At 37.6% G+C, this 14,599-nt stretch overlaps 1 protein-coding gene across 2 annotated transcripts in view; it reads right to left on the reverse strand.

The window, feature by feature from the left end:
* The window catches only part of mcph1 (microcephalin 1), a 105,982-nt gene that overhangs the window by 50,352 nt on the left and 41,031 nt on the right, over positions 1–14,599 (reverse strand). For both annotated transcript variants that reach the window (XM_084390753.1, XM_084390752.1), the window contains exons 12-13: positions 2,858–3,020; positions 2,663–2,740 (exon numbers count right to left, since the gene is read on the reverse strand). In XM_084390753.1, coding sequence (XP_084246879.1) covers positions 2,663–2,740; positions 2,858–3,020 — 241 coding nt within the window. The remainder of the gene's footprint in view (positions 1–2,662; positions 2,741–2,857; positions 3,021–14,599) is intronic.

Consider the following 14,599-nt stretch of genomic DNA (forward strand, 5'->3'; position numbering starts at 1 on the left):
CCCTTTAATTGTGAAGAAAATAAACTTAAATACACAATGTACTTATAGACATTGTAACATTTAAACAGGTTTATAAGAAAATAATAATTGCCAGATTATCCTAATGTTACGTCTGACCATTCCTGTACTAATCTCTTTAGTTTAGACAGGTTTATCTATTAATGCACACTATACCAATCTGCACGCTAACATGCATTATTGCATTTGCAAGTTATTCAGTTGAAAGATGTCATACAGCTCTTACAGTATACTGAAAACATATTTCAATGTTTCATATTCAAAAACATTTTGCCAGTCCTACTTAAAGGTGGGGTATGTGATTCTCTTTTTTGTCCATTTTTTCAAAATCACTTGAAATCCTATTCCTAACTCACTTACAGCCACTGAGTTAGAAGCACTGAAATGAAAATTAAGCAATCATTAATCATCTGTGGAACGGGCAGGACTCGAAAAACTCCAGCCAATCATTTCCAAGACCGCACCCACATCAAGCGAGGTCCACTCTGACTAAAATTGACATCAAGAAAGCAGCTGAACCAGATGGAGTGCAGGGAAAAGTTTTAAAAGAGTGTGCTGAAACAGCTAGCACGTTCATCGATATATTCAATAACACACTTCGACAGGCTATAGTCCCACTTGTTTCAAATCAACTCCTATTATCCCTGTGCCAAATAAATCTACAGCAAAATGCTTGAATGAATACAGACCGATTACTTTGAAACCTATTATTATGAAGTGTTTTGAAAGGCTGATACTGACACACATAAAGGCAGCAATTCCCCCCCGATTTTGACCATCATCAGTTTGCCTACCGTGCAAATAGATTAACGGAGGATGCCGTTTCAACTGCACTGCACACAACCTTGACACGCTTGGAGCACCAGAGCACTTATGTAAGGATGGTTTTTGATTTATTGATTTTATTTTATTTTATTTTTTTATAGATTTTTTTAATATTTTTTTATTGATTTATTGATTTATTGATTTGATTTATTGATTTTAGTTCTGCTTTTAATATGATAATACCACACAAACTGGTAACAAAAATCAATAATCTAAACATCAGCCCCTCTCTTTGCATGTGGATCTTAAATGTTAACAAACAGCAGTGTTTGCCCTAGGATTTTTTTCAGGGGGGTGGTAGACCCCCCGAAACTACTGTACTAGTGTCGAGGAGTGGGCTTGTTAGGGATATGTGGTGTTGTCAGACGGCGCACAGTAGGCGGTTGTTTGTATCGGTGTACTTCTAGAGTGAGCTGAAATGACAAGAGTGCACATACATTTTTTTTGTAAAAACATTTACACATCACAACGAAATTAAATTTTGAAAATGAAAAGGTTTTTTTTTTTTTTTTACACAAATTCGGGTAATCAAATGAAGACAAAACATTGATGTAATTTCTTTTAATCATATGAAATTAAAACTTTTTGTCAAACAACGTGCTGCACAATGAGCTTTACTGTTAAAATTGAAACATGGAAGATATTTTTTAATGATAATTTGATGATAATTTATTTGTATTAGTTTTATTATTACATTGAGACGTATCTAAATTCTACTGTAAAACAGTAATATATTTCTGTCAAGTTAAACCAAACTTTTGTTTTGACGGTTTGCCGTTAAGACCTTTGAGTTTGTGCGTTTATATAAAAAATAAAAAAAAATAAAAAAAAAGACAAAGCACCAGAAAGTGTTTCTAATTAATACATGTAAATGGTCAAAAGTTTTTTTTCTCCATTTGTGATAAATATTAAATAATGTGGTCATAACATTGACAAAGCCTATAATAAATGTGTAGCCTATATAATTCGTATTAAGAATACGTTTTAATGAAATACAGGTATTACAAGTGAAACTAGTCAAAATCTTTGGTTATAGAGCCACTTAGTGGTCAAGAGCAGAAATGCATTGGCTGCCACAACCGAGGCAGCAAAAAATATATTCTAGTTGAGTGCCATCTGTACTTCATGATTTGAAATGTATTACATAAAATGCAGCAGTGTCTAATTATGTTGCATACACATGACTGCAGGTGTGCTACTGTATATATAACAGACAAAAAAAAAAAAAAGGATTGTATAAAGTCACTGTATTCTTTTGTTGTTGTTGGATATTAATCACAAAATGATTAATATTAAATCACAAAAATCTTCTCATCAGGACCATCAGGAGGTGCTCCGAGTTTAGTTCGCTTTTATGTCCACAGAGGTTTTTTTTATATGCAATGTGAATGCAAAACACTGCATGTTCACTTCATTTTGACTGTCTAATATTCCAAATGTAGCTGTATTTACTACAATACACACTGCAAAATATCTCAATATGTAATATAATTTGTATATTTAAAAAAAAAGTACAACAAGATTTGAAACACCATCTCTCCTGCGTGATCATAATGGGGACAAAACATCCCTATTGTAAATTACTGATGATCCAAAACCAGTCATATGTGAAGAGAATATCGTTAATCTTCGCTTAACAAGGCCATATATTAAAATCTGGGTAGATTAGACGGTACTCAAACAATGAGCTCTCGTAATCAATGTGTTGGATGCAGAAGAAATGGCCAGGAATAAATATCTGAGACTATGTTCAGACTGCAGGCAAAATCAGATTTTGTGACTGTATGCACTATTAATATAAGTGTACTTGTGTACTTACAGGTGCAGCTGGAAAATGATCAGATAGCTCATATGGTTCTTCAGGAACCCACTGCCTGTGCTCCAAACACCATAGGATCTGCACAGATAAGAAAAAAAAAAAAAGATACAATATATTAACTATCACCTAAATCTTTACAGAATGTTTATCACAGTTATGAAAAAATACACACAAAGCAATAAGCACTATACACACCCACTCAAAGGAGAGGATCCAGCAGCCACGTGCAATGCCTAACAGGATATTAAGTGTCCGCCGTGGGCTGCCGGACACCACATGAGTGGTGCTTTCACACACATTATCGACCACTGTAAAACCACCCAGATTTCTGACCAGCTGGAAGACTACCTCTTGCTTCCTAAACACAAATGCACAACAAACAAAAATCATAAACTTCAGGGTTTCTGCAAGTCTCAATTCACCCGTACACAAATTAAGGCCTTAAAAAGGTCTTAAACCAGAGCAGAAAGTCTTAAAGTCATGGCATGAGTGTTGCATGATCCCATTAGCAGATATTGTTCTTGTTTTAATCATAAACGTTCATCACTTCATTTTGATGAACTTCACAGAATTTTTTTTTATATTTTGTGTCATTTTGCATCTCAAGTAAATGTATCTTGATTTAAAGGCGCAGTAAGCAATTTCTGATAAACGCTGTTGAAAGAGATCAGACCGAGCACCACCACACACTTGTAGCTAATAAGCAGTAGGGGGTGTATACACTCAGGATGGGGAATAGAGAGAGAGAGAGAGAGAGAGAGAGAGAGAGAGAGAGAGAGAGAGAGAGAGAGAGAGAGAGAGAGAGAAGGAGGAAGATTTGAAGAAAGACTGTAGAAAGAGAGAGGACTGAGACTTTACAAAAGAGAAAAGGTCAGAGGAAAATCACTGGAAAAAGAAGGGTAATGATCAGGCAAGAGCTTTACAGAGACATCCACTCGTGCATTGCGTGCATGTGCATTTGGAGGCAGAGAAATTAAGAAAGGGGTTTGGTTGGCTTGATTTCAAATATCAACAGTGTTTCTCATAAATCGCTTACAGCAGTTTTAAGAATCTTTAGACATTTGCACTGGAAAACAAGACAAAAATACTGAGAACACATCACTTTTTTGCAGTGTGATCAGGAGTAAAAGATATTTCCATATTCTACTGGTTGGGAGCAAAGCGATTAAAGCTAATTAACCCTCTGAGGTCGGCAAACGCGCCGGCGCGTTTTGCTGGATTTTCTTCACATTGTAGCACTATAAACTTAAATTACTCCGTCATTTATGGTCATACAGAAAAAAGAAATATAAAAAAAGAATCTGTGATATTTCTACTTTTGTATGTGTCCACTTACAATCAAATCAAAACATTGTGCTTTTGTAAAATAAAGAAAATAAACAGGGTGTGCGTTCTGCCTCTCCGTCGCGGTGAACTTTTTTTTCTTGAGCACGTCTATAAACTGAAACAAAACTCAGCGAATACTTGTCACACATTTATGAGCCATATACCTTTATAAACATTTAAGTGTGTACTTTTAAATGATCGGATTCAAACTGAAAACAAATATTCTCTGTTTAAGTAATTTGTATAAAATCAACAAGATGTCCAGCTTCTCAAACGCTTCCTAATTATTTTTTAATTTACCACGCCCACTCACGCAAAAGAGATTCACATGCAAATCTCCACATGGAACGCGATCGCGCTCATTAGGCCTACCTCAAAAACAAAACACCAAAACACTTCACAAGTCTCTGCTTTTAGCGCCTGAGCTTACATTGGATTTACATCAGAAGAAGGCGATTTGAAAACAAGAAAGATGTAAGGTAAGAAATTCTTACATATTAGTTTGCTGTTGTTGCATAAATTTCACATTGTAGTTGAACTGTTGCTAGATATATGGTGAATATTATAATATTTAGACCCGTGTTTACTGTTACTGTGTTTGTGGATATCTGCTCAAACGTAGATATGTATATGGTAACCATAATGTTTTATATTTGAGCGCGATTGCGTTTGGATGTATCATATTTTGGATCGTGATCGCGTTTGAATGTATCATATTTTGCAGCGCGATCGCGTTTGAATGTATCATATTTTGGATCGCGGTCGCGTTTGAAAAGCAAACGGCTTCATGTTTTTACTATATCTCATTTCATATCATCATAACGAATGGAAACATTTGAAGTAACATGATAATCAATATATTTTTCTCTAGCTTAGTTGTTACTGAAATCTTTTGGAAGATTTATAGGCTGCTATCTATACTGTAGGTTATTGTTATTATTATTTTATCCAGCACTGCGCATAGCTTATGCCTACAAGGCACAACAAACCTGGTGTTCATTATATCATATATTGTTGGAAACATTTGTGTGTGTGTGTGTGTGTGTATTCTGTGAATTTTAAAAAGCAATTTTAACCAGAAAAATCTAAAAATGATTCCCAAAATCGTGCAGGCCTTTCTCTTGATATCAGTATGTTCACTTTTTTTTTTTCAGGGCCCATATGCCACTGAGGACTTTAACATTCACATGAGTCTCTGTACATGAACATGTTAAAGTGAAAATCAAACACCTTGGAAATGAAAGGTATGTACAATGTTTTTAGAAATAGCACAAAGGTCTCTGTCTTTGGATCATTGTTTTCAATAAGTGCTTTTTTGGCATTTGTTGTGTATCTTTGGACTATGTTGTGTTGTAAATAAATCCAAACAATTTAAAAGCCATTCTTTTTTAAATCTCCTCATTTACAGTATTGTGCAAGGTTGCTCAGAATGACAGGGCCTGATAGCTCCTAATAGGGCCGTTAGGGGAGGGTCTTTGTCTTTCTCAGGTGTGAAAAGCTTACATATTAATGAGCTCCGCATAAAGCTTTTTCACACAAAACACGTCGTAAAATTTTTAAATCAATATTGTCTTATCTGAATGAGCAGTCGGGGTGATTTTCACATAGTTTTAGAGCAAATATTCTAGGCTACGTGATACAATTTTCAAAAGTCTTGTGAAGAAATAATCAGTATGGGTTTCATGGCCTTATTTCAGTGAGAAATTATTTTCAGTGGTTTTTTTTTGTATTTTCACAAACCACGCATAAATGTCATTATCTCAAAACTACAAACTTTTACATACATGCTGCTGATATATTATTGTAGCAGAGTTTGTGCTGAATACAGTGTAATTAGACTTTAGCCATGAAAATGTCACAAGTAACAGAAATAACCAGAAATGTCAGAGCATGTCAGAACACCTCCAGGGCCCAGAAAACAGCTCAGACCTCAGAGGGTTAAAGTAATGAATATCTGTTGAAAGCTGTAATTTCAACCTCTAAAGTGTATATAACACATTTGCCGTTATGAATTATGATACCACTTGGTTTGTTGGTCCGTTGGGTTGAATTGCTTTCTCACCTCAACCGAACTGCCCCAGAGTTTGTTCTTAATTGGGCCGAGACAACCACGTTCAGTCGGTCTCGGAGAGATTGTTTTGGAGTGGATCCGAGCGCAATTGCCATGATCATATTTGGCTAAACATCATTTGTTGAGAACAACATCAAGGTATAGTGTTATAGCATTTTCCTGACAACTACAGAGTACAGACAGTTTGGAAGAATAAGTCCAAATGCACTCAGTATCAAAGTCGGCATCCACTGTTCCTGTGCAAATATAAACATGACAGCGTGAAATGGTGCTCGCTCGCAGCTAGCGTTAAAGGCCCTATTTAATGTGTTGATGTTATTTCCACTGAAACAGGAAGACAGGGCGCAACATATCGAGCAGCTCCTCCCCCTTTTCAAAATAGCCAATAGCGCTTTGTTAATATCACAGCTCGACCAGAGCCGTTGAGCTTGACAAAGCAGCATTTGACAGCTTATGACAGCCAGAGTCTAATAGATTCCCCTTTTATATTTAATATGAAACTGTCACCAAAGCGAAAGCGTGATCATAATCATACTGAGGATGTGTAGTTTGAAAAAAAGTGTAATTTATGTTGGTGCATAGTACTGGTGTTATGTCAGTATTGTTTCTAATGCCGATACTGTCTAACTGTTTCTCCTCCATATCCCTTTAAAATATATCATTCTGTGCAGAATTCAAATTGGTCCAATACCTTTTGTGTTGTCTGTGGCGATTTGCGCATATGATCCGCTCTGTGCTATCATGTCTCTAGTCAGAGCAGACTGTGTGCATGCCGTGGCTATTCACATGACTTCCTCACCCCCAATGAAAAGCATATTTACACTGTCTGAATCATTCCCTATCCACTATATGTACCATTCACCATATAGAAAATAGTAATTTTGTAATAAGTGACCGATTTCAGCTGCAACTTAGACCAGGGGTGCCCAATCAAACACACCTGAAGCAACCAATTAAGGTCTTCAGGATCACTTGAAAATTAAAGGCAAGTGTGTTTGATTAGGGTTGGAGATGAACTGTGCAGGACAGTCGATCGGCAGGAGCAGGATTGGGCACCCCTGGCTTAGACTATAGAGAGCATTTGATTGGACAGATAATCGGATGAGAAGCTGAAGTGCAGTGATGTCATCAAAATCCTTTAATCCATATTGGCAGAAGTGAGAGAGTGTAAGTTTTGGACGCTTATATCTTCTAAATGCGAATTTTGTCAAAGCGAATTTTGCTTGACAACCTTAAAGGCCCTTTCACACCGGATGCGTAACGAAAAAGCGAAACAAAAAAGCGAAGTTCGTGTGCGAATAGTTCGCGTCAAAACCATTCACATCAGCCGCGACGCGAATTTGCGACGTCTGTGACGTTCAGAGAGCTTCAACATTCCAAAACTTTCGCGCCGACAGCTGAGAAAACATGGACACTTCATCATCATCATCATCCAGTGAAGACGAGCTTTTCATTTTCTTTAAAAGACAGAAAAGAAGTTTTTGGGTGCAACCAATCTTAAAGAACAGAGTCTGAAGGGGAGTATGCTTATGTGCAGTTTTTTGCGTCTTCACACAGTGCGTTTTGTAATGTCACTACACATTACATGTAACACACGAAGTGAGCGAGTGTGTGTGTGCGCGAGTGAGTGAGCGAGTGTGTGTGTGTGTGCGCGAGTGAGTGTATGTGTGTGTGTAACAAGTTAAAATCATTCGACTAGAAACTGTAGATATCACACAAAGAATGTATAGTATACTAAAAGCAGCATAGTCTCACTACATTTTGTTACATGTTCAAAGTAAACACGGTCTCTGTCTCTATCTTTGACGTAATAGTGTTAGCTTTCTATCCCAAATGTAGTTTAGCCTGCTAGCCTACACAACACAGGACTATACAACGACTAAAACTATCACACAACACACTCACAGTCGTGATAACCGTGTTGGTTGGCAATGCTACGCCACACATTGTCTTTCAAATCGTTGTCCTTGTAGTATATGATTGGCTGAAGCCTATTCTGTCGCCGCAAAAGTAAAAAAAAAATCGACATCGAAGTGAATAAAATAAAAGTCGTTTTTTCGCCGCAGCACATTCGCGTTCGTTGTGGAAGCACTCATTACACAAACAGCTGATCGAAAAATAAAACCATCGCGCGAATTATTCGTGCGTCAAAATCGCGTCCAGTGTGAAAGGGCCTTAAGGCTAACATATTCATACTAAAAGCCAAAAGTCAATTTTGATTAAATGGGGACTTTAAGGCTGTTTCACACGGGACGTGGCAGTCGTGAGTGTCTAGTTCATTTACAGAGAACAAGTTTTTACATTCCACTGCACTGTTTTTCTGTTTTATATATCTAAATATTAAATATTAAAATTGAAAGTTCATTGTCATTTGAAAGTGTGAAGGCATTATTATGCTGTTATATTATGATTATATTCAGTGGCATAAAATGGTCTTAAAATGACAATAATACCGTTTATCAAAATTATTTTTGGGACAATATATCGCCCAACAAAAAGTAGTTATCGTGACAGGCCTAGTGAGCAGGAGCCGGAGGTGAACCATTAATATTTCATGTAACGCATGGAAAAAACTTTTACATTGTCAATTGCGGTGCGGGTTGGAAATTGCAAATGCAATGCAAATTTTTTATCATATACAAGTGATTTCATCACAATGTAGAGCAGAGGTCTTCAATCCTGCTCCTTGAGAGCCACCGTCCTGCAGAGTTTAGTTCCAACCTGCTTCAGCACAGCTGTCTTTGTATTTTCAAGCGATCCTGAAAAGCTTGATGAGCTGATTCAGGTGTGTTTGATTAGGGTTGAAACTAAACTCTGCAGGACAGTGGCCCTCCAGGAACAGGATTGAAGACCTCTGATCTAGAGGGTTGCTTGTATTCATGCAGGACAACAGTTAAGCTTGGTCATTCTGAGTCAAATCAAAATCTAATTTTGGAAATTTACCCGGCTCAAATTTTTTATTTTGTTAATATTTTTTCTGGTGAAAGACAAACATAAATAGTGATGAAAGACAAAATATCAAATTTCATGGATTAATATTTGAGTAATCCACCATTTTGTAGAGGGGGGTCAAAATGAATATTTTCACCTGAGATTTGGAGCCAAATTACAAAGGGGTAAAAATTATTTTAGAAAGAGGTAAGCATCATTGTGTTATTTTCACATAGAGAATGGTAGGTCTGTTAGTAAAATCTGCTGACTTCAGCCATCTTTCTTGGATTATATGCCAATGGTGGCAGTTCACAAACGGGGAAAAATCAGTTTTCCAAAGTTTGCAGATCTCTAACTCAAGTATTAAAGATAGCTTAATATCCTTTTAGCTTTAGGTTATTAAACTTTTCTTTTAGTGTATTCATTTTGAAGGCCAAATCTGGTTTAATTCCAGAGATTTCAATGTGGCTCCAAGCAGTGTTGTAGTCGAGACCAGCTCACTCGAGTCCGAGTCGAGACCGAGACCAGAGAGGGTCGAGTCCGAGTCGAGACCGAGACCAAAGAGAGTCGAGTCCGAGTCGAGACCGAGACCAGAGAGAGTCGAGTCCGAGTCGAGTCGAGACCGAGACCGAGAGGTTGGATAACCTAAGGTTGGGTCTAAAAAACCAGACCTAAAGATATCTTCAAGAATATGTAAAATATTTGGTGGTAACAATAAAATTGGCACCATACTCAAACAGTAAATCAAATATACCATGGAATCATGTACACTGTAATGGTAAAAAGGCCACATAGTAGGTGGTGTAAAGGTAATTTTATTACAATTATTACTTACAATTATTACAATCAGTGAGTGCTCTTGTCCACATTACAATACAAATAATAGAGAGAAATATGTAAGGGATAATGTATAGCGAGGCGGTTGTTATAGCGAATACAACCCCGACAGGCTGATCGGGACTTGAATCAGCCTGTCAGGGGTTGTATTCACTATAACAACCGCCTCGCGATACATTATCCCGCTTATTACATGGCTACCTACCAAATAAATCAATAATTTCACACAAAATATTGATTTAAAAAGGAGCTTATTGATTTAAAAACTATTATATTGCTTCCAACTGCATCTGCATCCATAGCAACGCTCTGTTTTTCATGGCAACGGTGTGTTATTATACTTCGCAGTGGACTGTTATCAAGAAATATCAAGAAATAACAGACCGCATTCTACATTGGAATTCAATCAAGCCATGTAATAAGTAGGCTAAGTAGGCTGTATTAGTATGGTCCTGCCTATTGTTAATGTTTAGTGTTAAGAGTTCTGTGTTCATCCGCTTTGTGTTTTAGCGCCACCATCTCATAACATTGTGTAACAGCAGCGGATCATTTAATGCTTGTTTCATCTCACTGCATGTTGCATTTTGATGCAGGGTAAAAATAAAATCTACACACTAGTCGAAAACCTTTTTACTGTAGTAAACCAGTGTATACGATAATAAGACCATATGATCCAATAGAACTGTGGAAAATCCATAAACAACATTATCTCAATCTGATTAACGTTTAGTTATGGAGGGCACATGCACATGATCATCGTATCTGTATTCATTTTATTATTTAATTAAACGAGATTTGTTTTTCTCTGTGACACTTTTGTCCTACGTTGTAAATATTAAAATAAAATAACACAGTTGAGACGAATAGCATGTGACTTTCTGGAAAGCGGGATCAACACAGGCGGATGGCAGTTGGACAAAAAAAGTAGTCCCTTTCAAACGCGAATAGCGCGTCAGGCGCGAGTGATTTCAATGTTAAGTCAATGTAAAGACGCGTTTACGCGCGACCGGGGCGTTTAGCGCGGCGCGGTGGACGCAAATTCGACTCATTCGCGCGTCCTACTGCACACGAAGTCTGTGTGGCTCTTATATGCAAACTGAATTATGGATGATAAGGCAGACATTTTCAATACATAGTTGAGCTAGAGGCTCCACATCACATCTGACCAGGCTCCTGCTGCATTTGCGTGGCGCGAACGTTAGTCTCAAGTCATGCGCAGTTGCGCACAAGAAAGTCAGCAATCATTGGACGTTTCAATCAAACAACAATTTAAAGAAATATTAACATACAGTAACAATCATGAAATATTTTGAATGGGACTCGAGTGGACTCGGGAATAAGTCCGAGTACTAATATGTTCGAGTACAAGTCAATTCCGAGTCAAAATGCACACGAGTCCATGACAAGACCGAGACCATTAAAATATGGTCTCGAGACCGAGTCCGAGACCGAGTCCGAGTCTCGAGTACACAACACTGGCTCCAAGATTAAATTGTTAAATTGTACGCATTTTCTATGTTTAAAAACCAAATGGGTCAATTTGCATACAACAGATACTTTTTTTTCTTTTAAAGAGGAATGTCTGAAAAAATAATAATCTTGTTTTGAAATGTATCTTGTTTGCTTTATGAAATTAATTGCATACAACATTCCTGTCTGAGTGCCAAGAAAATAATATTTTTCCCAAGTTTGCGTGCCTGTAACTCAAAGTATTAAAGATATCTCAATATGATTTTACATTCTGGTTCTTAGCAAATTTTTCTTTTGGAATCTTAATTTGTAAGGCCCTATTATGGTTCAGTACCATAGATGTGGATCCCATTTTAACTGTCAAAAACCAAATGTGGGTCACTTTGCACACAGCTAATTGTATTAAAGTCTGAAAAATAAATAATGTTGAAACTAGTAATGTATCTTGTTTCCCTCTATCAAAACAATTGCATGGAACATACCTGCCTGAGTGCCAAAAATACACTGAAATGGTCAAGTTGTGAAACATTAACTTGCTCTCAGTAGTCTGTTCATAAGATTTTATATTTGAATCAGTTATAGATATTTGGAAGAAGGGTTCTGTTCATTTTAACAGCTTCTAAAGCTAGCAAGAGTTCAAACATGCAGTATTGTAACTACAGTGAGGAAAATAAGTATTTGAACACCCTGCTATTTTGCAAGTTCTCCCACTTAGAAATCATGGAGGGTCTGAAATTGTCATCGTAGGTGCATGTCCACTGTGAGAGACATAATCAAAAAAAAAAAAAAAATCCAGAAATCACAATGTATGATTTTTTAACTATTTATTTGTATGATACAGCTGCAAATAAGTATTTGAACACCTGAGAAAATCAATGTTAATATTTGGTACAGTAGCCTTTGTTTGCAATTACAGAGGTCAAACGTTTCCTGTAGTTTTTAACCAGGTTTGCACACACTGCAGGAGGGATTTTGGCCCACTCCTCCACACAGATCTTCTCTAGATCAGTCAGGTTTCTGGGCTGTCGCTGAGAAACACGGAGTTTGAGCTCCCTCCAAAGATACTCTATTGGGTTTAGGTCTGGAGACTGGCTAGGCCACGCCAGAACCTTGATATGCTTCTTACAGAGCCACTCCTTGGTTATCCTGGCTGTGTGCTTCGGGTCATTGTCATGTTGGAAGACCCAGCCTCGACCCATCTTCAATGCTCTAACTGAGGGAAGGAGGTTGTTCCCCAAAATCTCGCAATACATGGCCCCGGTCATCCTCTCCTTAATACAGTGCAGTCGCCCTGTCCCATGTGCAGAAAAACACCCCCAAAGCACGATGCTACCACCCCCATGCTTCACAGTAGGGATGGTGTTCTTGGGATGGTACTCATCATTCTTCTTCCTCCAAACACGTTTAGTGGAATTATGACCAAAAAGTTCTATTTTGGTCTCATCTGACCACATGACTTTCTCCCATGACTCCTCTGGATCATCCAAATGGTCATTGGCAAACTTAAGACGGGCCTTGACATGTGCTGGTTTAAGCAGGGGAACCTTCCGTGCCATGCATGATTTCAAACCATGACGTCTTAGTGTATTACCAACAGTAACCTTGGAAACGGTGGTCCCAGCTCTTTTCAGGTCATTGACCAGCTCCTCCCGTGTAGTTCTGGGCTGATTTCTCACCTTTCTTAGGATCATTGAGACCCCACGAGGTGAGATCTTGCATGGAGCCCCAGTCCGAGGGAGATTGACAGTCATGTTTAGCTTCTTCCATTTTCTAATGATTGCTCCAACAGTGGACCTTTTTTCACCAAGCTGCTTGGCAATTTCCCCGTAGCCCTTTCCAGCCTTGTGGAGGTGTACAATTTTGTCTCTAGTGTCTTTGGACAGCTCTTTGGTCTTGGCCATGTTAGTAGTTGGATTCTTACTGATTGTATGGGGTGGACAGGTGTCTTTATGCAGCTAACGACCTCAATCAGGTGCATCTAATTTAGGATAATAAATGGAGTGGAGGTGGACATTTTAAAGGCAGACTAACAGGTCTTTGAGGGTCAGAATTCTAGCTGATAGACAGGTGTTCAAATACTTATTTGCAGCTGTATCATACAAATAAATAGTTAAAAAATCATATATTGTGATTTCTGGATTTTTTTTTTTTTGATTATGTCTCTCACAGTGGACATGCACCTACGATGACAATTTCAGACCCCTCCATGATTTCCAAGTGGGAGAACTTGCAAAATAGCAGGGTGTTCAAATACTTATTTTCCTCACTGTACATGTTTGAAACAAATTTCATGCCTGCTAGGAACGTGTATTTGCTCCCCCCACACATTGTATTTACATCAGTAAACCAAGATTTTCCTTAACTGGATGGTTTAAGTATTACAATTTTCTATTGCTATAACATGTGAAGCATAGTCATAGACTAAGTAGTATCCACTGCTAAGGGGCATATTTTGTGGTATCACTGATAATACCTCAAACTTTGAAACATTTAAGGGCTCTCACACTTGAAATAGTTCACCCTGGGCTATTCTAAACCCCGGGTAAATGGGATCCTGGGTTATCTTATTTTGTTTCACTATGTTCATACTTTACACAGAGTTAACAATTAATCCTGGTTATTCATAATTTGACGTCACACTATTCATTCCTAAACCCTGGGTTACTGTTCTTATATGTGGAGACAACAGTCATGAATGGATAAACACAAAATTACATTTGGTTTTCAACTATTGAAAATGGGTAAAATTCATTTTTTTGAATTGAATTGAATTAATTAAAATTAAATTCCAAAATTCCTAAAATCATATTGATTTTTCTTTAATATTTCTTGAGTGACAGGCATGCAAACTTCCGAAAAAGAAAATTTTTGGCACTCAGACAGGTGTGTTCTTAGCAATTCACCCTTTGCCGGGAGTTTGATTGACAGGCGATCTGACCAATCATAATCGACCATTTTGTCCGACAAAGCAGTCAGGGGAGTTAGTAGATTAACGTTGGTGGACTTGAACTTGAAAAACGGTGTACTGACGTCTGTTCACGGTTGAAACAACATTCCTTCTGATGTTCATTCATGTTTATTTGATGCTATAAATTAACTAGAAGGAAGAGATGATCGGTTCATGAGCAGCTTTTACTGAAGTGCTACAGCGATCTGTCACGACACATTAAAGTGCTACAAAACGGTATTTGTTTAAATTTCTTAAAGAAAAGACAAAATTCGAAAGCTGAGACTTTGTTTCATATCAAAAGTAACCTGCTCTGTCCTGTCTGTTGGTGCGTTGTCAGTGTCCTCGCTGCCCC

The sequence above is a fragment of the Rutilus rutilus genome (genome assembly GCF_951802725.1).
Source record: "Rutilus rutilus genome assembly, chromosome: 20".
NCBI lineage: Eukaryota > Metazoa > Chordata > Actinopteri > Cypriniformes > Leuciscidae > Rutilus > Rutilus rutilus.